Source organism: Bos taurus, chromosome 13 (assembly GCF_002263795.3).
Source record: "Bos taurus isolate L1 Dominette 01449 registration number 42190680 breed Hereford chromosome 13, ARS-UCD2.0, whole genome shotgun sequence".
Classification (NCBI taxonomy): domain Eukaryota; kingdom Metazoa; phylum Chordata; class Mammalia; order Artiodactyla; family Bovidae; genus Bos; species Bos taurus.
The window spans coordinates 75,025,987-75,049,938 of record NC_037340.1 but is presented as its reverse complement, the minus strand read 5'-3'; the positions used below and the strand labels follow the sequence as shown (position 1 = coordinate 75,049,938).

Below are 23,952 nucleotides of genomic sequence, written 5' to 3'. Positions count from 1 at the left end.
GCCTGAGCAGGGCCCTAGGGCTTGAAGCTCAAGTCCTCCCCAGCCAGTCTCTGGAAGCCCCCTCCCCTTACTGGAGCACAAGATCAGCACTTTAGGGATGGCCGTGGCCTCCCTAAACATGTTTGCAACATCCCCACAGCCACCCTGAGAGCCAGGGAGTGGTTCTCCCCATTTGACAGATGAAGAAACTGAGGCCCAGAAAGTGGGAGTGACTTGCCCATGGTCACACAGTGATAAGGAGCAGAGTCGGGACCCAAGGGAGTTTGCAGATGGAGATAGGGCCCATTACAGTCCTCCTCTGAGGGGTCCCCACTCCACATCAGATACAGTAAAACTTACCCACCCCCACCTCATGCATCTCTTACGCATGAGTATGGGAGAGGTGAGTTGAATTGCTGTCGAAGAGTTGGCACAATGCTAGGTTTTGTAGACATTTAATTAAACACTCATTAATTTCGATTTTGCAGTTTTCATTTTGTGTTTTGGAGCTAATCTTTTTTCTCCTTTTTTCCTTTCACGTCTCTAACTTTTCTGTAGGCCCTCGACAAGAAGATCAAGGGCTCTTCTGAATGCCTGAATGATCACCTGTGGTTCTGAGTCCTGTGGGAAACTGGGCCCAGGTCTGTCCTGGTCTCAATGATGGGCCCTTGGTAGATAACCAGGCTTCAGGTGGTCTGGGGGATGAAGGGGCATAGAATTCAGTCAAGCTGGGGTCATTCCCTCAATGGGCCCCAATTCTGCCTCTGAAACTCAACATTCCCAAAGGCAAAGGCTCTCTAGTCCCAGGAGGGTGCTCAGGGTGTCTGAAGGGAGTCAGTGTATTAAGAAGCAGAGACATCACTTTGCCAATAAAGGTCCGTCTACTCAAAGCTATGGTTTTCCCATTAGTCATGTATGGATGTGAAAGTTGGACCATAAAGAAGGCTGATCACTGAAGAAATGATGCTTTCAAACTGTGGTGTTGGAGAAGACTCTTGAGAGTTCCTTGGACAACAGAGAGATCAAACCAGTCAATCCCAAAGGAAATCAACCCTGAATATTCACTGGAAGGACTGATGCCGAAACGCCAATACTTTGGCCACCTGATGCAAAGAGCCGACTCGTTGGAAAAGACCCTGATGCTAAGAAAGATTGAGGGCAGGAGGAGATGGGGCGACAGAGGATGAGATGGCTGGATGACATCACCAAGTTAATGGACATGAGTTTGAGCAATCTCTGGGAGATAGTGAAGGACAGAGAAGCCTGGTGTGCAGCAGTCCATGGGGTTGCAAGGAGTCGGACACGGCTTAGCAACTGAACAACAGGGAGTGAACACAGAGATTCTCTGAAGCTAGCAGTTGGGGTGAGGGTGGGGGATTCCTGGTGGAGAATGGAAGACACTGGCAGGCTTTTAGAAAAACATGTATTTATTTGGCTGCATTGGATCTGAGTTGTGGCACACAGGATCATTTTTTCGGGCACAGGCTCAGTAGTTGCCGTACGTGGGCTTAGTTTCCTCTTGGCATGTGGGATCTTAGGTCCCTGACCAGGGATGAAACCCGCATCCCCTGCATTGGACGGTGGATTCTTAGCTACTGGACCACCAGGGAAGTCTCTGGAAGGCTTTTTTTTAAGGTAGAGAGGAAGAGAGAAGAGTGGAGATCTGGAATGCCAGGATTCCAAGCCTAGAGCCCTGGTCCAGATTAATAATAGTGTCAATCAGGATCTATTAGGCACATTCTGGGGGTCAGGCGCTGGCCTCCCGTCATTTTAGTTCATTCTCTTGATATCTGTGGGATGCAGGCAGGGCAACCCAGTACAGCATGCGTGGATCCATCAGAACATCCACCATTGATGCTGGAGCAAGTCCTTGAGCTACCCAAAGGAGCTGACCTGGATCGTGGGCAGGAGAGGGGTCCTAGGTGGGACTCGGGTGGTAGCAGGGAAGAGCACTGGGTCCATGGCTGTTTACTGACCAGTCTGGAAGCATTGCAATATTTGAACAAGCCGCGCTGAATATCAGTTCAGGTTATGGATATTTTATCATCATCTCCACTTTACAGTCAAGGAACTAGGCTTGGAGAAGTGTGGGGCCTTGCACCTGTAGGCGGGAGGTGCTCCTGAATTCAGACATCCATCTGGCCAAGTCCAGGGCTCATCCCTTTTATCATGAAGTGCCTAGCTTCCTCATTCTGGCTGTTTTCTCTTTCCCCAAAGGGCCTTGACGGAGGCTTCAGGCTGCAACCTCCAGTTTGAAGGATGGCAGCTTAAGCAGGAGACAGAGAAGGGTTAACTAGTGGTGGTCACGGCAACTGGTGGTCATGGCATGCCCCTAAGGCCTGGCACCTACCCTAGACTTTCATCTCTATGGGCTCCAGGTGAGAGAAGCTGAAGCCTGGCCTGACGGGGACGCGACAGCGTGGTTTCCCTTTGATTCCCTGGGAGGCTGCCTGCTCCAAGCCCAGAATCAAAAGCAGGCAGCAGTGGCCAGGGCCTCGGGGCCCCCAGCATGGCGGCCTCGGGATCCCCTTCTACCTGCTTGGCCTGGGCCGCCGCTAGGGCTCCCCTCATGCCAGATGCTTGGGGACCAGGCAGAGCAGGATGCAGGCTGAAGCAGGCACTGGGACACAGGGGAGAAGGGACAACAATGTAAAGCCAGGGCACTAGGGACTCAGACCCAGCATGGGGGGATTGCAGGTGGGGGTCCAGGAGGCTGGAGTGAGGAGGGAGCGCGGGCCTGCGAGAAGCACAGAGGCTGAGCCCCCCAGTCCCCTGCAACCTCCTAGGGTTTGGGCGGGTCTCAAGGTGAGAGCTGTGGGGGACCCAGTGAGGAAAGGCAACGAATTTAAAAGGAATTAGTCAGGAGAAGGTGACAGGCCCATTCTGAAGCAAGATGAATGGGTTTCAGTTGGTGAAAATGATTCTAATTTATAATCTGCTTCTTGCTGCCGCTCGCCAATTAATTCTCTATAGATACATAAATAGGCCGCGTGTTTGCTTTGCTTCAAACATAATAAACATTACACTCCGTCCTCTTCTTTTGTGCCGGTTCCTGTCACGGCATTAGTCCCCCAAGCTAATTCCTCACACCTGTCTCTGCCACTCAGGGGAGCAGAGCTGAGAGGGGAGGAAGTGCCCAGCTCCAGGAAACCCGTGGCACAGAGAGATAAATGACCGATCCAGAAGCGTGGGCACCTGCAGCAAGGCTGGGCTCCCCACCAGCCCAGGAGAGACCTCGGCAGGCAGGCAGGGAGGGAGAGGGACGGAAGGAGGGGAGCCCCAGCCTCCTGTGCCACAAACTTAGAGGCCATCTCCCCACGGAGGGAGCGAGCAAATCACCCATCATTACCCTCTGTCCTTACATCACTGACCCCAGCTCGATGGGCTTCAGACACACGTGCCTCCTGGCTCTTCCTCAAACACACCCAGCCAGCCTCTGCTCCTGGCTTTTGCGCTTGCCCAGAAGGCTGTTTCCCTCAAGAGCCACCTCCTTTGCGTCTTGTCTTTCTTCATATATCTCATCTAGCAGTGGGATATTTCCCAGACCCCCCTTCCCAAAACAGAAACGCCACCCCACTTTGACTCTCTTGGTGCCCTGTCCTGCTTTAAATCGCCCCTTAGCACTGTCTGACATACCAAGTATTATACTACTTACCCCATTTATTGTTCATGGGGTTCTCAAGGCAAGAATTCTGAAGTGGTTTGCCATTCCCTTCTCCAGTGGACCACGATTTGTCAGAGCTCTCCACCATGACCCGTCCATCTTGGGTGGCCCTACACAGCATGGCTCATAGTTTCATTGAGTTAGACAAGGCTGCGGTCCACGTGATCAGATTGGTCCATGTATTGTCTTCCCCAGCTGGAATGGGAGTCCTTGAAGGGCAACCCCACGCTCACTGCTGTATCTTCCGTGCCTTGGGACATCGTAGATGTTCATTATTTGTTGAATGAATGAATGAGGTGGCAAAGGGAGGGGCGGGAGAAGCAGAGGAGGCCCAAAGACTGAAATGATTTCTCTGTCTGGCTTGTTGTCTCACTCAGGTGCCCTGGCAAGACCAAGGCATGGGGACGGGGGTTAACTTGCCCAAGGTGGTACTGTGGGCTGTTGCTGGAACAAGGACTAGGATCTCAGGCCTGAGCTCCCCTCTAAGGCAGCTCAGACCCCCTTAGCATATATGCCTCATGATAATTCTTCCAGACTGGGTATGGAGAAACGGAAACTCAAGGAGGCAGCATGACTTACCCAAGGCCCCAGCTGTTTATTTAGTGAAATGACTGTGTATCTGCTGTAGAAATAGGCACTGATTCAGAAGCAGTGACCCAGACAGATAAGATCCCTGCCTCAGACTTCCCTGGTGGTCCAGTGGTAAAGAATCCGCCTGCCAATGCGGGGGACATGGGTTCGATCCCTGGTCTGGGAAGATCCCACATACTGCAGGGTAAGTAGGCCAGAGCAACACAGCTACTGAGCCTGTGCACTGCAACCAGAGAAGCCACCGCTACGAGAAACCAGCACACCACAGCTAGAGATTAGCCTCCGCTCACTGCAGCTAGAGGAAGCCCACACAGCAACAGAGACCCAGCACAGCCAAAGGGAAAAAGAGAGAGCCAGGGATTTGTCCCAAAACACACAGAGAATTGGGGCCAGAGCCAGGACTGGGAGATCTCAGACTTCCTGGGGTGGCTAACTCCCTCTCTGCTGTTTCTTTCTCTTTTTCTGCTCTTTCTTAGTGGACCATGATTCATGATGTCCTCCTCAGCCTGACAGTCAAGGATACTCATGTGGGGCACCAAGAGGGAAGAAACAGGGGATGTGTATTCCAGGTCCAATGGAGGGCAGAGGTGGGTGAGTTTCGTGACATCTGGTGTGGTAGCACTGAAGCTGGGTTTTGAAGGCTCGATAGGAGTTTCCAGAGAGACAAAAGAAGACAGAGATATCCAAAGCGGGCAGGAGTGGCTTTATAAAAGCTCAGAGTGCAATTAAAAAAAAAAAACATATATATATATATATATATATATATATACACACTAAAAGTATTTGGCATTCCCAGGATGTAAGGGATGAGAAGGAAGTAGCAAGAGATAGAGCTGGAGAGGTGCTGATGCTGGAGCATTTCAGGGCTTTCAGGCCACTGCAGAGAAGCTATTTTCAGATGGGTCCTCCTGCCTTATCAGAGCCAGGTGAGTGAGGTGGTACAGCAAGGGCCACTTCCTTGTGATTGAGGGCCTCCAGGGAGGGAAAACCCAGCTTCCCCAATGACTACTGGAGCTCAGCAAGTCACCCCATGGTGGGTCTCTCCCCCCAGCCCCCTGCTGATTCTTCTCCCCCCCACCCCACTCCCGCTGGCTGCTCTTCTCCAGGCCAGGAATAGAACCTCACATCTGACAATCCTCAGCGGTGTTTAAATTTAATGGGCCCTCCTGCTTTTTCCTCAGCACCTGGGCTGGGCGCCCTGCAGCAGCCTGGGGAGAGGCAGGTGAATAATTCAGGGAGAGTGGAGTGTTTGAAGTGTTGGGGAGGGGGCAGTGTGTGGCAGGGCTGTCTCACTCTCCCGCCCCAGGGAAGGGGTCTGGGAGGGATGGTCCAGGTGCTCTGCTGGTGCTGTTCTGCTCTTGCTGTGTCTTTAGGGCCTTTCAGGAAAGCCCAGGGGAGCCCTCTTCCCATCTCCAGGCAGCCACCTGCAGTGTGGGACCTCAAGGCTGCAGACACTGTGTCAGGCTGAAGGGAAAGGAGGGGAAGAAGGGAGAGGCGGTGGGCTGCTTGGATGTGGATCCAAAGAGAAGGGACAGAGTGTGTGTCTGGGGGTGGAGGGAGGTAGAAGGCTGGGGTCTAGTCTCAGCCTGAGGGTCCAAGGGCTGGGTCGGGGATTGGGATGCAAGCAGAGAAGGGAGAGAGCTTCTCAGAGGCCTGGAGGTGTATCTGCTGTCCCTGGTGCTGCCACAGCCTGGACCCCAGTGGCCATCCGAGACCCACACAAGTTCCTCCTGCTCAGAAGTTCCCCAGGCACTGAGCTCCTTCTTACACATCAACCCAGCCCACCCACATCCCCAAACAGAGCAGGCTTTCCATGTTCTAGCTTTTCAGCCATTTTCCTTCCTCTCTTCTTTCACTCATTCTTTCAACCAATATTTATTGAGCATCTACTAGGCAGTATCCACGGGATTCAGCAGTCCACAAAACAGACTCAGTCTTTTAACTCCTGGGAGCTTGTCTTCCGTCCCTGTACTCCCTCCTTTGAGGAGAAGGGGAGAGAGGAGGAAGGAGCCTGGCTTTAAGTCCTTTTCTGTCCTTGACTTTCTCTGAGTCTCAGGCTCATCGCTTTCACCCCTCTACACCTTCCCCTTCTGGAGCATAGGGCTGATAACCCCCCCTTTCCAGGTTGTTGTTCTCTTTATTAATTACAGCAAACATTTATTCTAAGTGTTGACATGGATTCGCTCATTCACCCAGTCCTTTGGCGTAGGCACTGTTAGCATCGTGCCTGTTTTACCTATGAGGCAACGGAGACGTGGAGAGATGAAGTCACTTGCCGAGGATGACACTGCAGGTAAGTGGGGTGATGGGTTTTGAACCTAGACAGTCTGGCCCCAGGATGAACACGGTGGGGTGGTGTTTAAGTGCGCAGCGGGCGTTGGGCGCCAGGGGCTCCCCGCAGCGCGCCTGGTCCCTCCCGGGTGGCCTCGCCCCACCTGACCTCCGCCCCCCCGCCCCCCGCCCCCCTGCGCTCTGGGTCGCCAGGGTGGAGGAAGCCTGGGGTCTGTAGAGGCCCAGAGCGCTTCGAGCTCCTCGTGGGGGGCTTTCCATCCTCGTCCGGGTCCCAGGTCCCTTCCTGGGAGGGGCTGGGGTGCTCCCTGACTGCCCCCGCGACGCCCCCCGGCGCGCTGGAGGCCCCAGTCCCCGCGCTGACATTTCTTTGGTTGTTCATGTCACGGCCCTTCAGTCTGCGCAGTTTTACAAATGTGCTGCGGAGATGAAAGGCGCCGGGAACAGCGACTGGAGAGCAAGTTCGGAAAAGCTTTTAACTTCCAGCTCCTACAGACAAAACGGGAGGAGGCGGAGGAGAGGGGAGGAGGGGAAAAATAAAGGGAGGACAGAGGAGGAGAGGGGGAAAAGGGGGGAAGGGAGGGAGGGAGGAGAGGATGAGAAGGAAAGAAGGAAGGAAGGGGAGAGGAAGGTAGAAAGGGGAAAGGGAGGCATTGAGCGCGGGAGAGGAGGGAAGACAGACAGCGGGAGGAGGAAGATGGGGACAGAGAGCCACAATAAGGCGGTGGAGGGAAGGCAGTGGGAGACCAAGGGACACGGAGAGAGACAGAGAGGTGGCAGAGAGAATGAATGAGCGAGGGTGGACAGACAGAGTAGAAAGTGGACAGAGAAAGACAGACACAGAGACACAGCTAGGGGGAGAGAGAGAGGAAATAGCCAGAGAGAAGAATAGAAGGACAGCTAGAAAGAAACAAATAAGGGCCAGACACTAAGAGAGAAAGGGTCAGGGAGACCAGGGACACCAAAAACACCAATGGACAGAAGACAGAGGGTGACTGAGCAGGGAGGGGGGACAGTCGGACAGTGGGTGAGAAGGCAACAGACACATAGAGAAATGAACAAGGAGACAGAGGGAGAGAAGGCCTGCAGGTGAGGACAGAGAGACGCAAGGCCCCCTGGGTTCTGGCTGCGGAGTAAAGAAATACAGAAAAGGAGGGCCAGGGAGAAGAGCAGAGCCTGGAGCTGAGGGCAGCCTGCCTGCTTGACGCCGGTGCAAACTCTTGAGCAGACCCTGCCATTAAGGCGCTCAGGTGGGAGCAGTGGGAGCAGTGGTTCTCAGTCGAGGAGGGGAGGTGATTCTGTTTCTCAGGAGACATTTGGCAATGCCTGGATACATTTTTGGTTGTCACACAGAGGGTGGGGATTGGGGAATGTGCTGGCACCCAGTGTAGAGGCCAGGGATGCTGCTAAATATCCTACAAGATACAGGACAGCCTCGCACAACTAAGAATGATCTGACCCCAAATGTTAATAGTGCCATGGTGGAGAAACCCTGGGCTAGAGGGAGGGAAATACCATGGGGCCAAGGGACGGCTCCAAAGGAAAACATGCCCTGTCTCAGGACAGTGTTGGAAGCATCTGATGGAAGTGAAAAGAGGACTTTTACACACCTCTCTCCGGATTCGTTCTAGCCCCACCCTCTCCCACCCCTCCTATTCCATCCCTGTGCCTGGCAGAGCAGTATCTCCCTCATTTGTACACTCACCAGGCTCTAATGTAATCCCACACAGGTTTGGACCTCTGACTGAGTGCCTGCGATGCATGAGGCACCTTGCTTGCCGGGAAGGGTATCGCACACCAGTTCAGTATGCAGCTCTGGTATGGTTTGAATCCCAGCTCTGCCACAAACTACTAGTGTGACCTGGGGCAGTTTCTCAGTGCCTCATTTTCTACATCTCTCAGTGTATATGTTGGTTAGATACACTTACGAGAATCAAATGAAACGATCTATGTAAAGCAATTAGCACCGGGGCTTGACACATGGCACGTGCTTGCTAAAAGCTAACTCTTGCTATTAGCATGTCATTTCATCTGCACAAGGACACTGAGGGAAGTGGCTTGTCCAATATCACACAGCCGGCTCTCAGCCCAGGTCCTCTCCGTGCGTCCTCTGTCACAGCTTCTCGTTGACCCTGTCATGTGGCTTACCTTCTCCAGGACCAGAGGGCAACATCAGAACCAAGTGTTGAGCACCAGCCTGATATCACGACTTGCCAGCCGTGTTATCTTGACATTTCAGCCCTGTGTGCCTTGGTTTCCCCATGTGTAAGATCGGGACTCATACCAGTTAGCATCTGATTTTTGGGAGGACTTCAGAGGAAAATCATGGCATACAGCCAGTGTTCCATCATGGCTGAGGGTGATCTCAGTGTGTGTTCACAGCCTAGTGCTGTGCCTGGCCCAGAGTGGATGTTCAAAGGAGGTGTGTTGGAAGAAATAGAAATAATGAAAGGGAGTCTGAAGAGTCCTCAGAAGAGGAGATGCAGATCTAACAAGAGTCACAGGGAGATGAGAGATCAAAAAAAAGATGCGAGAGGGAGTCCCTTCAATGAACATTTATGGAGCACCTACTGGGTGGATGCAGGTGCGAGCAACAGTGTCCCAGGGCCAGAACTACCTGTGGACAATTAAACAGATGTGACTCATGAGATGAACAGAGCACTGCAAGGCCTGGAGGGACTGAAAGAGAGAGAGGGGCAGTGAGAGCAAATAGCCAAAGTGAGTAGGAGGGAAGGGAGAGAACAGACCGCGTGCTGATGCCTCTGGAAGGGTTGGCCTCTGGTCTCTGAAAGCATGAAAGAGTGGAGGCTAAGAATAGAGAGAAGAGGGCAGGAGAGAGAGAGGAGAGAGGAGGGGGTGAGAGGCAGGGCTGGGAGAGATCAATGAAGGGGAATAAACTGAGAGAAGGACTTAGGGGAAGGAACAGGCCAGTGAGATGGAGAATAAATCTCAAAATAAATAAAAGAGTGATGGAGTTTAGTGGGAGGGGCCAGAGGGGCAGCCATGGGGAGAGATAATTCCAACCACCTGGAAGGAGAGAAGGACCAGTTCATGGGGACAGACAGAAATTAGGGAAGGAGGCAAAGGAGGAAGTGGCGGGGTGGGGGGCGGCGGTGGTGCTGAGGTAGAGCCCGGGTCCCTGAGGTGCCCTGCTCCTCTTGGCTTTGAACTTCATACATCATTATGTGTCTGATCAGTGACAGCATGACAGGATAGAGGTAGAAATGGGGTTCTTGTCTCCTGCCATCCTTCACTCCCTATTCAACAGCCCTCTGGGGAGAGGCTTCCAAGGGGATACCCAACCCAAGGGAAAAAAAGGATCTATGGAACTCAGAGGTCCTAGCCCACCATCAACAACCTCATACTGAGAACTGTGGGGCCAGGGGTCTCCTCCGTTAGGCCTCATCCTGGAGAGATGGGACTAGAGACAGCCATGCAGCAAGGAGAAAGAAACCAGGCCAGGTAGAAAGACCTCAGGCTTTGGACTAGCTGGATTTAAAAGAGCTTGGAAAAATGCACCCGAACATGGAGGCGGGTATTTTATTGCGAGGTTCTGGGGGCCAAAGTGGCGCTAAGTCGAGGACAGGGATGCTTGCCTACTTACTCTGTCCAGCATCACCCCACCCCAACCCGGGGAGAAGCTCCCGGGATACTGACCTGGCACCTCCCAAGAGATTGGGCCCTGGCCTCTACCCACCTCAACAGGCCACGATTATTTCTGAAGCTAGAGGGTCAGTGCGGGGGCGGGGGGCGGGGAGGTGCTTTCTGGGCAGCCAGCCAGGGGCGGCCGCTAGAGAAACCTAACCCCACCCTCTCCTGAGCCCCCCTCCTCTGAAGCCGGGCTCCCCTCGTAGCGCGAAGAAAACGTGGAACCCTGGACGCGGTAAAGTCAAGTGGTGAAGGGTCAGATCTCAGACTCGGGGTCTCCGGGGAAAGCTGCCAAGCGGAGAGGGAGACGGCGCCCCTCCTGGGGGCGCTCCCTTCGCGTGCATCTGCGGTTGGAAGCAGGAGGGGCACCGCCCCCCGGGGGTTCCTGGGACGCGGCCGACGGTGGGACTGAGAGGCCGGCCCCCGGCGGCGGGGGAGGGGCGCGATCCGGGGGCGGGGGCCGGGGCTCCCCGGCTTCGGGGTCCCGGCCCGGCGGCCGCCTGCGGCTCGGCGCTGCGCGGCGCTCCTGCCCGGCGGGCGCTGCATTCTCCGAGTCTCCACCAGAGGCTGCGGGAGGAAGGAAGGGATCCGTCCCTTGCACACTTCCCCCCTAGTCAGACACGCACACTCCCTCGCTCCCGCTCGCTCACTCCCTCGCTCTCCCTCGCTCTCTCGCTCACACACACGCGCGCACACGCCGCCGCGGCTCCCCCTCTCGCGCCCGCTCTCCCTCCGGCTCCTCCGGGGCGGCCGCCGGGCTCCGGACTCGCCCGCCAGCCCGCGCCGGGGCTCCCGCCCCACGCAGCGTCCCGAGGCGGCAGGACTAGGGGAGCCCCGGGCCGCTCCCCGAGGTAAGAGCGCGGGGTGCCGCGTGAGGGGCGGCCGGATCGCCGCCGAAGGGAGGCTTGCCCGGCCGGGAGGGAGCCCCCCTGGCCGGCGGGAGTGGCCCGGCAGGCAGCGCAGGGCGGGTGGAGGGCGCGCGAGCCTCCCGCCGCAGGGGGAGCCCGGGTGCCCGCGCCCGGCCCCCGCGTGCCCCCTCCTCTCGGCGGGGCGGGCGGGGAGGGAGTTTCCCACGTCCAAACTTTCCCCGGCGCGGAGCCGAGCCTCCGCCTCTCTGACCGGAGCCCGCGGCCCCCACCCGCCCGCCCACCCAGCCCCCTCCAACCCCGCCTGCCGCGCGCCGCGAAGCCGCCGGGACCCCCGCGGGTCGCCGGGTGGCAGCGCCCGGGGCCGAGCCCGCGCGCCGAAAGGGGGCTGGGGAGGGGGCGCACAGCCTCAGCCCGGGAGGCCGGGACCCAGGCGTTCCCGGCGCGCACCGCCCCCCCACCGCCACCCCCTGCTATGGGGTTTCGACTCCCGGGCCCCTCCCAGAGGCGGGGTCCGAGCCGGGAAATACCGCACGGCGTGAGCGTGTGCGCGGGTGTGTGTGTGTGTGTGTGTGTGCGCGCGAGGTCGTGCCGCGTCCGGAGGCACCCGGAGGCTCTCAAGCCGCGGCGACACGCGCGGCTGCGGCCACCTCGGGGGGAGGGGGAGAGCTGGCCCGCGGGGCCCACCAGCGCGACCCCGCTACCCTGGGGCCGTCGGGCCAGGTGGCAGACCGGGCGGCGCTGCCCTCTTCCCTAGCATCCGGCTCCGGCAATAATGTCCCTTCAACGGAAAAAGGACAGGGCCGACGGCCTCACGTCCAAAGGGAGCGCCGCCTGGGGCTGACCCTAGGGGGCCCGGGCGCTGGTGGGGGTGTTGTGGGTTGTACGGACGCGCTGGGTGCTGGGCAGCCCGCGGAGGGCACCCTCGGGCACCCGTCTTACTAGGGCCGGACTTGACCTCGCCTCTCCTTCTTGCCGAGCCCTGTCAGGCTCCTGCCCCAGCCCGGGCGCGGCAGGAGACCACCAGGCGGGGCTGCAGCGGGAGAGCTAATCTGGAGCCCCTCGGGGTCTCCTCAAACTGCAGGGGGCACCCCCTGGTGGCGGGCAGAGAAGCCGCCGTTCAAAGCCGCTGGAGGCTTCCCATGTTCGCGCTCCGGGGAACCCTCTTGTCTTCTCTGCTGCCCCTTCGCTGCCTGGCCTGAGGTTGCGCAAACCAGCTCTGCTCTCTAGGTCTGGTTCCAGCTTTCTCCCGGTCCCTGGGTCTGGCCAAGGTCCCCCCCCACCCCAGCACGGGCAGCGGCACATTTGAGGGTTTTACCTGCTGCCAGCCCTCTTAGGGAGCCCCTCCTGCGAGGTTCTGGGTCTTATCCTCTTCCTGTCCCGCTAGTCAGCGCCACTGCTCGACATCAGCGTCAGGATTGCCTGGGAACCCACAGGCTCCTCCCTAACCACCATGGCCCTTTCTCCCTCTTTAGTACCCCCTACACTTGTCCATCAGTGCCCACTCTGTCCCCCTTAATTGCCCCTATTTACAGTCCTTTGGGGGCTTTTTGTCTCTACACCCATCCTTTGGTCTTGACCCATCTATGACCATTTCTCCTCCACCCATCACCCATCCTGCCTGCCTCAGTTTCTCCCTGGCCCAGCTTCTTCACCCACCCCTATTCCTCTCCATCTTCCATTGTCTTGGAGGCTCCTCTTCCTTTCTTCTTGGAAAGGAAGGCCGTTGTTGACATTTTAACCCTGCTTCCTAAGGGTGTCTAGTTCCCTCCGGGGACCACCCCTGCCAGGGCCTGTGGGGCAGGCGCTTTGCAAAAGCCTCTGAATCCCTCTCAGCCTAGGGGCAGCCGTCTGTCCTGGGCAGCCGTCTGTCCCGAGCAGCCGGCTGGCTGCTGGCTCCCAGAGATGAAGAACCCCCTCCCCTGTTCCTGACATTAGAGATCACCTGGTCCCCCCTTCCCCTTTTAGAATCCCAAGTCACACGATAAGCGATAGCCACAGACAGACTGGGACCCCAGGTGTCCTGACTTCCAGGCCTCATCAATTCTCCTTACATGTTGGGCAGGTCTAGGGGGAAACGAAGCAGTTTCTTGCCTTCACGTTGCAAGCAGAACAAGAAGACGCCTGCTTAAATGCAAGTGTTTAAATTAGACTCCCACCCCCACCCCTGCCGAGCACCTTGGTCAGTACCAGGGAAAGCTGTTGAAATGTCTTTTGCAGAGAAGCCTATATAATAGACCCTGAGGATGCTGCAGTTCAGCCCCTACAGGTTCGATGTGATCCCCAGCAAGTCCCAGCCCTTCTATGAAAAGTGTGTGTGCTGTGTTCTCCAGTGTTTTGGTTGGTCTGGAATAATTGTGTCTAGAGGCGGGATTTCCAATCCCCCAGCTGTCTGCCAGGCCTCTGAGGCCTTGGCAAAACTGCACTTCTTGGCCCTCTGGGGGAGGGGTGCTGGGCAGGGACCCCAGGAGGGCCTGTCTCCTCTGAGTTAGCAAAGTTTGTAACAGCCAGTTTATTTACCACATGGGCGATAGGAGTCAGCCAATTAAATTTCCTTGCCTCTCTGTTCTTTTTTTTCCTCCCCTTTTTTCTTCCATCAGGAAGCTCCATTCGGAAATGCAGCCTCAGGTATTCGAGAGAGAGAGAATGATCCTGTTTATATAACTCCGGCAGCAGCCGGTGCGGCTCAGCCTGGGAGGGGGTGGGAGCTGAGAATGGAGTCAGTGTGGTTCCAGGAAAAGAAGAGACTCTAAGGAGATGGCTTGGGCTGGGGCCTCAGGCCTGGGAGCTCCCCCATCCTGCCCTGGGGCGACCCAAACAGGGCACTAGGGATTGGGGACAGAGAGTCCACCTCGCTAAGTCTTGAGGAGACCCAGGCCTCAGGCTAGGCTTAGGGAGTAAATTTTCATGGCCCCCGCGAGGGTTGGGTGTACCCTCCACTGCCCCTGGACTCCTCCAAGTGCCCTTAAGATGGAGCTCTTGACTAGAGGCTTTTGCTTCCTAGAAGCTTGTGATTCAATATAGGCCTCTCTAGAGAAAGTCTAGACTTTTTTTTCTAAAACTACCAAGGACAGGCTCTGACCTCAACTTTTTCATCAGGGCAATGGGCATAATTGAATTTTGTCTTTTCTCCCATGGAAGAGTCAAGTACTAATAAGAAATTTGTCTGAAAGATGGTCTGAGCTCTAGGTATCTGCCAAAGGGAATGTTTTTCTCATTGAGAATGATGCAGAGTGGCTGGCAGGACAAGGTGGATGGAGGCATGACTGTCATATACAGTTGGATAGGTTGTTGACTGTTCAAGGAGACTCAGTACAAAAGGAGACTAAGGCCGGAAATCCATCTTAAGCTCCACTCAGCAAATCAGGTGCCCTAATGGTAGACCATGTCCTTCCTCTCTGGCCATGGGCCTGTAGTGCTACAGGCCCCCAGAGGAAGATGTTTCTTTAATTCCCACAAAAGTAGCCCTCTTAGGGGTTAGGGATATACATGCTGCTTACTCTTTAGCCCAGTTTTTTTACCCTTGTGGACACCCTCCTGAATACGTGAATCTGGGTCCTGCACATGGTGTGCAGGGACCTGGAGGGATTCCCTTCCTCCCCGCAAGTCTCCTTCCATACCCCATCAGCAGGCCCCTGTCTGTGGTCACATTGAGACTAAGTGAGGAGCTTCTTGGTTTCTCATCAGACCCGGAGCCTTCAGCCATCCATTTGGAACTAGCAACCTCTTTTGTGTAATATAAACAGCTAATTAAGAACATGGGCCTTGGAGTCAGACCAGCCTGAATTTGTGACTTGCTAGCTATGTGACTTGGGAAAAGTTACTTTGCCTCTCTGAGTCTCAGTTGCCTCCCTTGAGAAATGGGAGGGAAAAGGTTCTACCTGCCTTATTGAGTTGTGAAGATTACAGGTGTGTGAGCATGTAAGGTGCTTAGCAGACTGTTGTTACTGCTATTATCCCTCTGTCTGTCCCTTGGTTTCCACGGGGCTGAAGGCAGCAATTCCTCTGTTTAGTTTTGTACATGATTTTGACCGCCTGCACCCCTGATGAGTCAGGACCACTGGGATCTGTCTCTGACCTCCTTCAAGGGACATGCCAGTCCCTGCATGTGCCTGGGGCATCAGAACACATTCGAGATTCCCACAGGTTCATTTCACCCTAGTTTCTACCTCTTTTCTCCCTCCCATCTGTCCCATGGTCCTCTGCTCTGGCTCAGACCTCACCAGCTTTGCCTAAATCGTTGTGGCAGCCCCCTTCCTGGCTTCCCAGCCTCTGATCCCCTCCCCACCGCAATCCCTGCTGCAGCCAGAACGATCTTTCTCTAACGCAGGTGGGATCGTGTCACTTGCTTGATTAAAACCCTTCCATGGCTCCCCATCGCCTACTGAATTAAGTCCAGACTCCGCACCGTGACATTCAAGGTCCTTGTAATCCGTCTGCATCCTCCTTTATCTCCCACTGTTCCTCCAATCCAACACTCCCGCGTTCAGCCACACCTGCCCTTTTACCTGAACGCCCTTCCCCTGAAGATCTTTCAGCGCATTAAAGACCCAACTTAAATAGTACCCATCCCGTGCACCCACCCAGTCGTCTGTCTGACTATCCATCCATTCGTTATCCAGTTTAAAATATATATTTACACATCCTTGTCAGATGTTTACTATGTGCTAAGCACTGTGCTAAATGCTAGAGATACAACAGGGAACAAGCAGACAGGATCCCAGCCAACCGGAATCTGATGGTCCTGGGAAGGAGACAGACAATTAAACAATTCTCATAAGCCATGCTAAGAGCCAAGCCTCAGCAGAGGCTTCCAGGAGGAAGTAGTGGTTAAGCAGGGACCTGCAGGTTGATTAGCAGCTGTCTAGGAAATAAAAGGGATGGGGCAGAGGAAAGATGGGAACAGGCTCCAGGCCAGGGAGTGAGGGGTACCCAGGTCCAGAGGTGAGAGAGAATATTGGAGGAACTGCAAGTTTAGTTGGCTGAAATGGAATGCAGAGAGCTTGGGGTCCAGGAAACAAGGCCAGCGAGGTGGGTGGAAGCCTGGTCCTGTGGGTATTGAGAGCCACGAAGAGCAGTTTGGACTGTATCGTGAGAGCCGTGGGGATCGACTCGGGTTTTCAGCAGGGGAGTGACATGACTACACTGCCTTAAGAAGCCTCACTTTGCTGCTGGGTGGAGGATGGACTAGGGGGGAAGATGATGTTGAGTGCTGCCAGTGGCTGGGTCTGGGGAGTAGTGGGAGATGGTGAGGTTGGAGGAGGAGGATGGCAGGGTTGGGAGATTGGGCAGACATGGCGGACAGGAGGAGTCCCTGTTTCTAACTTGGGAAGCTGTGTGGGTAATGCAAGGAGCAAAGCTTTCAAGAGGTAGAAACCAGCAGTGGACAGAGCCTATGTGAGGTGCTACTGGGACAGGCCGTGGAGATGCCTGATGGATAGTTGTACAGAAAGGACGGGGCTACCCTGAGAGTTCTAGGCCAGAAATAGATCTTTGAAGCTGCAAGGATGGATGAGATAACCCAGGATAAGTGTAGAATGAAAAGAACCTTGAGGGACCCTCAAATTTCAAGGACAGGGACATCCCAGGAAGGTTTCTCTGATCCATCCAGATACATAGGAATGACTTTCATCTATACTGAGCCCCCTAGCAATTAGGTTTTGTTTTGTTTTTCCTATCTGCATGTATCATCAACTGAATCCACAGTTCTTAATCAGGGGTGATTTTGCCCCCCACCTCAGGGGACATTTGGCAATGTCTATAGACTTTTCTGGGGCTTCCTTGGTGGCTCAGTAGTTAAGAATCCACCTGCCAGTGCAGGAGATGCCAGTTCAATCCCTGGGTCAGTAAGATCCTCTGGAGAAGTAAATGGCAACCCACGCCACTACTCTTGCCTAGAAAATCCCATGCTCAGAGGAGCCTGGCAGGCTACAGTCCATGGAGTGGCAAAAGAGCTGCACACGACTTAATGGCTAAACAACAACAGAAGGCTTCTCTGGTTGTCACAAGTAGGTGAGGGACTGCTCCTGGCATCTAGTGGGTAGGAGCCAGGGATGCTGCTAAACATCCTACGATGCACAGGACAGGCTCCACACTATGAACTCTGCAGAGTTGATAGTACAAAGAGTGAGAAACCCTGCCCTGGATGAGAAGATCCTGAAGGCAGGCTCTGAGTTTTTTTCATTTTTTCCTCCCGGCATCCAGCATAGCAAGTGACATAGAGCTAACTACCCCCGCTGTATCAAATTTGGGTTTGAGGAGCACGGGGTGCGGGGGTTTAGTTCATTCAGCAGTGAAGCCTACAATAACTACAACCCAGCCTTACCCAGGGTTGCCTGGACCATCTCCAAAAGGCTAGACCAGCCCACCAATTCAGGATGGATGGAAGGATGAACCGATGGGACAGACCCTCTGAAAAGCTGCCAGAAACCCCAGAGACTAAGGGCATATTGCTGTGGATGTTTTGCCAGCCTCATTTTTCCCTTGTCTTGTTAGCTTCTGTCATTTCTTTATCACCCGAGTAAATATATGTTATTTTTTTTTAACCAAGCAAGTTACAGATAAACAATATGAGAAACATGACAGCCTCCTGATTAAGAGCATGGGCTCTGGAGTCAGAGAAAGCCAAATTTAAATCCTGGCTTTGCCATTGACTGCGTGAGCCTCTGTTTCCTCGTCTGTAAGGTGGTTTTAATGAACCCACCTTGTGGGATTGTAGAAGAATAAATGAAGTGATACAGACAAAGGGCTTAGCCAAGCGCTGGGCTTGTTGGAAGTCTTCAATATGGAGTCACTACATATGTGTGTGGCCTCCCAGTTGGCTCAGAGGTAAAGAATCCTCTTGCCAATGCAGGAGACCCGGGTTCAGTCCCTGAGACAGGAAGATCCCCTGGAGAAGGAAATGGCAACCCAGTCCAGTATTCTTGCCTGGGAAATCCCATGGACAGAGGAGCCTGGTGGGCTACAGTCCTCGGGGTCACAAAAGGGTTGGACAAGACTGAGTGACTAAACAATAACAACTTGTGCGTGTATGTGTGTGTAAATTTATATGTATGTATATAAATGTGTCTTTTTGTACATGAAGGCATTTTTAGTTAGCCATAATCCCACCACCATTTGGCTAACATTTCGGTGCATATCTTCCTGACTTATGTGGATTTTTAAAAAATAAAAATGGCATCTTGCTTTATCCATAGGCCTTTGTAACCTGCTTTTTTCTCTTTATAATATATTGTGAATGCCTTGCCATTTCGATAAATATACATCTACATCATCATTTTTTAAGAGCTGCATGATTCTCCACTGTGTGGCTGGACCATCATTCATTTAACCAGCCCCCACTATTGGCCATTTGGGTTGTTTCCAATCCTTTGCGATTACAAACAATTCTGCCATGAACATCCTTGTACACACGCCTTCACGCTCTTGTCCGATGATTTCCCTGGGGACCACTCGGACATTTTTGGCAGGAGGCACGTGGCCCTGACCAGATTTCTCAAGCATAAGCCCTGGGGCCCAGAAAGGAGGGGCTGGGGGTCCCCAGGGGAAGGAAGAGGATGCCGGATGGCCAAGAAATGTTTTCATCCCCAGAAAGCAGTTTCCGATGTTAGCACTGGGCTTCTCTAGGAGCGAAATAGCCCCACCCTATCTCTCTGTTGTCACTGTGGTGCTTGCTGAGAAAGGTGCCAGGGGTGGGGAGGTGGACTCTGTGTGTGTGTGTGATGGGCAGAGTGACAGGTACCAGGCAGGCAGGGAGACAAGGTGGAGGGGCCCGGGCAGGCTGATGGATGAGCAGCTGAGGCAGATGGATCCAGGTCAGTGGGCAGACAAGATGATGGGCAGTGATGGGCTGGACAGATCCAGGGGACCACAGACATAGGACTGCGGCCTCACAGTGGAGCCCACAGGAGCTAGGAGCTGAAATCCTGTATTCAGGGACAACAAGGAGTTCCTGGGAGATGCAGCCAGGGTCCGAGAACAAGAGGCTCCTAGGAATTCTTCTAGCATCCAAGCGGCTGCTCAGGATTTAGCACATCAGAGTTGAAAGGATCTTTAGGTGTGGATGGGTCCAGGCCTCCTCTACAGATGGGGAACTGAGACCCAGGGGAGGAGGGAACGTGCTGAGGGTCCTACAGGGTCTTGGCAGCAGACTGGTTCCTCTGCCTCTAATTTAGTCCTTTTTTGTTTTTTGTTTCCATTCTTTGAAATGAGCCTCTCACCTGGGCTTGAAAGGAAAAGGGCCCGGTTGGCAGAGGGGGAGGTTGTGACCCAGAAGGGGAGGGGAACTGGGAGGTCAGAGTGAGCCTGGCCGTGAATCTGTCCTTCTATCCCCCTCCCACGATTCTCTTTCCGCCACCCTCCTGCGTACTTCTGAAAGCACAGACGCAGGAGCCAGACGGAAAGTTCCTGCCGTGGCTCTGTCACTAGCTCGATGACCTCTGAGTCAGCTCACCTGTGCCTCAGTTTCCCACCTGTACCTACCTCAGAGATTTGTTGAAAGGATTACACGAGTGAATAGACGTGCAGCCCTGGGACGTCCCTGGTGGTCCGGTGGTTAAGAGTCTGCCTTGCAATGCAGAGTGCGCAGGTTCGATCCCTGGTCAGGGAACTAAAATTGCACATCAGAGAGAGGGGGGCAACTAAGCCTGCACCCCGCAGCTACCAAGCTCAGGCACTCGGGAGCCTGTGCTCCGCGACGAGAGAGGCCCATGCACCACGACTGGAGAGGGGGGAAAAAAACTAAAGAAGCCCTTCAGGAGTGCCTGGCCCTTAGGAAGTGCTCCATGATGTTAACTGCTCATATGCCACTATCTCGCCTTTCATTTTCCTTTGCCTTCTGTATGGGTGGGTGCACACTCACAGGCGCCGCTCAAGCACACTGTATCCTCCTTGACAGCAAAGACTGTCTTTCTCATCCTGTCTCTCATCTTTGCTTCTCACCACCAGGGCCCTCTTAGCCAGTTGGGCACGTACACAGTAGGTGCTGACTAAAGGTGTCTTTCAAAAGCTGATTATTTATTTTTGGTTGCACTGGATCTCCGCTGCTGCCCTTGGGCTTTCTCTGGTTGCAGTGCACGGGTTTCTCAGTGCGGTGGCTTCGCTTCTCTTCTCCTGGTTGCAGAGCTCCACGGCTGCAGTAGTCAGGCCTAGTTGTCCGGTGGCATGTGGGATCCTCCCAGACAAGGGGTCTAACCGGTGTCCCCTGCACTGGCAGACAGATGCTTCACCACTGGGCCACCAGGGCAGTCCTCAGTGAATGCGTTTTGACGTGGCTCGTGGACTATGTGCTGTTGAAGGGATTCGGGAGGCAGCCTTGGAGCTGTGTGTTGAGGTCCAAGAAGGCAGTGTCACAGGATGGGGCAGGGAGATGGTGGTGGGACAGCAGGAAGGAAGCGGGGAAGCTTGGGGGAATGTTTGGGTGACAGCTCCTCTTCTGCTGTGACCAGAGCACCAAGCCAATAAAGGGAGGCGTGAGAGAGGCTGAGAAAGGGGGCGGGAGTTTAGCAGAATTCAGAAGGGTGGGCCTCTAGGCCGGGGAACGCAGGCCATAGGGAGCTGTTGACTAGAGCTTTAAGGATGATCAGGCTGATGGCGTTGTTTTAGGATCGACTTGAATGAAAGAGAAAGGAAGCGGTGGGCAGCTGGAATTGTCCCAGTGACAAGGGGGTTTGGGGCTTGAATGATGCTGAGGGGAACAGGGGCCAGGGGGCCAAGGTACCAGGGAAACAGGATCAACAGGGCTGTTGGTTATGGAAGATGAGGGAGACGGAAGAATGAAAATGTCGAGGTCTCAGGCCTGGGTGTCTGGGAGAACTGGGGTGCCGTCAACCATGTTAGGAGACTATACTTGGGAGATATGGGGAAAGGGGAGATGCCAGCTAAGATTATTCATCCATCCAGCCTCCCATCTAAGCCGTCCATCCATCCACCATCCCATCCATCTTCCTCCTGCCCACCTGCCTCCATTTAAACATTCAACTGCCAGGTCCACCCCTTCCTTCTCCTTCCTCCACCCTCCATCCATTCGCCCATCATCCATCACACAGGTACCTCCACTGCCATTCTTTCCATCTTCTGCTGCCCATTTGTCCACACTCATCCATCTATAATCCTCCAACTTATCCATTCATCCAAGCTACATTTCTTGTGAGCCTACAATGTGCCAGGCTCTGGTAAAATATTTTCCTAACTTGATAATTAAGATAGTGATTAGAAAAGCCAATGAAAGGGACCAGAATTCTTTTACCTGAAAAAAAGAAATTTGAGAGGCCTCCATCTGTTGCTAAAGTTATAGGGGATACCCTGAAAGAAGGTGTGTTCTATTCCCAGGATAGAATAGAGGACATTGGCTGCACTTGCAGCTGGAGGGATTGCGGTTAGCTTGCAGGGAGGACTACCTTAGTGATCATTACAGGTATCTGAAGTCCCTCCCTGATCATGTGTTTGGGCTAAAAGGGGAAATGAAATCTATAGGGTTGACTTAGAGGGCGTGAGCGTAGACTGGGCCATTGATGGAGCCGTGGGTGGAGAAGGACTCAGGACTTGCCTTGAAGAACGGTGTGGGAGCAGAAGAGAGGAGGACCAAGGTGAAGGGAACTTGCGGGGAGGCAGACAAACCTGTGGCTGGGATGAGCCAGGACGCAGTAGGGCCCTTTAGTTCTGAAAACAGCCCCTGACTCAGCCTCCTTCCCTTCACAAGCCAACTTTTCTCTTTGACCCCCCAGCTCTTACACAGCCCTGTCCCCTTCCCAAAGCCCCTGCTCCCCATTTAGTCCTTGATCCCATCCCTGAGCCCCTGTTCCCTCTTCAAGCCTTTGTTCCCCCAAGACCCCCAATCTCCACACAAAACCCCCACTCTCAGAGCCTGCACCTCTTCTCTGAGCCCCTGTCTCTTTGTGGGAGCCCTCTGCTCTCATGGCAGAGAGCCCCCAGACTCCCCAGCAGAGCTCTCGCCACCCCCTGCAGAGCCTCCACTGCCTCCTGGAGCCCCAAAGCCTCTCGCTGAGCCCCAGCCTCTCCTGGACACCCAGGTCCCTCGCGGAGTACGTACCACTTTACTTGACTCTGGGCCACTTTCTGCATGCATTTCCCTTGTTCTCTAACTGCACCTCTGCCCCTGTTCTGAACCTTCCTCTCCTCTCTGAGTGCCCCCCAACCCCGCCATTCCCTCATGGAGCCCTTCCTGCCACCCCCATCTCAGGGACCAGACCTCACACTCCAGGTTCTGTCCACCAGCAGGCACTGACTCCAGCTCTATAGCCATCCCTGGAGCTCTGCATCAACCCAGCCAACCCACAAGATCCTCCCCGCAGCTGTGCAGTACCCTGGTGGGGGGGTGGTGGTTTGGGGATGGGAGGGTCCTTCAAGTGGGCCGGACTCAGGGTGGACACCAGCAGCTTTGGCAGCTCAGCTCAATTCCATTCCTGGGCTGGGAGAAGCTGGAGACTCTTGACTGCTTCTGGGTTAGGAAAACGACCACAAATTAGAGAAAATGCTTTGGGAAATTGCTCTGCTGGGGGAGAGGGAGGTTGCCTCAGAACGGAGGGAAAAAAGCCCGAAGCCAGCATTGGCTCCCTGTGGCCTCAACCGTAGGCTCCAAACCATCTGCTTGGCATTTGAGGCCCCAGTGCATCATCTGACCTGGTCACCGGCTGAGTGCTAATGCCCACCTGGCCCAGCTAAGCTGTTGCTCCCAGGTCCGTTCTCACCTGCAGGCCTTTGTGGACCTGGGCTGATCTCTTCCCCCTACTCAGCCTGAGTGCCCTCTTTTGTGAGCCATTGTTACCCATCTTGATTCTGATAGTTCCCTCAAGGACAGGAGGGCTTCCCCGGTGGCTCAGCAGTACAGAATCCCCCTGCAATGTAGGAAATGCGAGTTTGATCCCTGGGACGAGAAGATCCCCTGGAGAAGGCAATGGCTACCAACTCCAGTATTCTTGCCTGGAGAATCCCATGCACAGAGGAGTCTGGCAGGCTACAGTCCATAGGGTCCCAAAGAGTCAGACACCACTGAAGCGACTGAACACACCCACACAAGAACTGGACTGATGTCTTCTACTAAAGGCAGACAGGCAAATGGATCTAGGCACCCATCCTCATCTGCTACATACTGGCTGAGTGGCTTTGGGCAAGTCTCTTTGACTTTCTGAGCCTCAGTTTCCTCATCTGTAAAATAATTTTCTTCTCATTATTTTTCTTATTATTTGTAATATAAGATAAGCACAGTACCTGCTTCATAGGGTGTTCAGTTCAGTTCAGTTCAGTCGCTCAGTCGTGTCCGACTCTTTGCGACCCCATGAATCGCAGCACGCCAGGCCTCCCTGTCCATCACCAACTCCTGGAGTTCACTCAGACTCACGTCCATCGAGTCAGTCATGCCATCCAGCCATCTCATCCTCTGTCGTCCCCTTCTCCTCCTGCCCCCAATCCCTCCCAGCATCAGAGTCTTTTTCAATAAGTCAACTCTTGCATGAGGTGGCCAAAGTATTGGAGTTTCAGCTTTAGCATCATTCCTTCCAAAGAAATCCCAGGGCTGATCTCCTTCAGAATGGACTGGTTGGATCTCCTTGCATAGGGTGTAGTGAGGATTAAATGAACTAATATTGATAAACAGAACACTGCCTGGTACCTACTGAGCTCTGGAAAAGGGTTTGTCAAATGAAACGGATGAAACATTCAGGGATGTGGGCGTGGACAGCACAGGTGCTCAAGCAGGGTAGGGAATGGGCTTTCAGAATTGGACTTTTGTAGAGCTAGAGTCCAGCCAGTTATCCATCAGACTGGCCTCTTCCTGAATAATGAGAGCATGGGATGTTCTCTGAGTGAAAGGGCTTTTTCTGGAGACCGCTGGAGTGCTTTGTTCAGAGGAGGGTGGGCCCAGGCACACTGCACTCAGAGGCTGCCTCTGCAGAGGGC

At 54.4% G+C, this 23,952-nt stretch overlaps 1 protein-coding gene across 1 annotated transcript in view; it reads left to right on the top strand.

Moving 5' to 3' along the window:
* The window catches only part of LOC132346841 (transcription initiation factor TFIID subunit 4-like), an 81,279-nt gene that overhangs the window by 11,757 nt on the left and 45,570 nt on the right, over positions 1-23,952 (top strand). The window contains exons 3-4 of the mRNA XM_059892798.1: positions 6,719-6,896; positions 10,426-11,022. Of these exons, the coding sequence (XP_059748781.1) occupies positions 6,719-6,896; positions 10,426-11,022 (775 nt within the window). The remainder of the gene's footprint in view (positions 1-6,718; positions 6,897-10,425; positions 11,023-23,952) is intronic.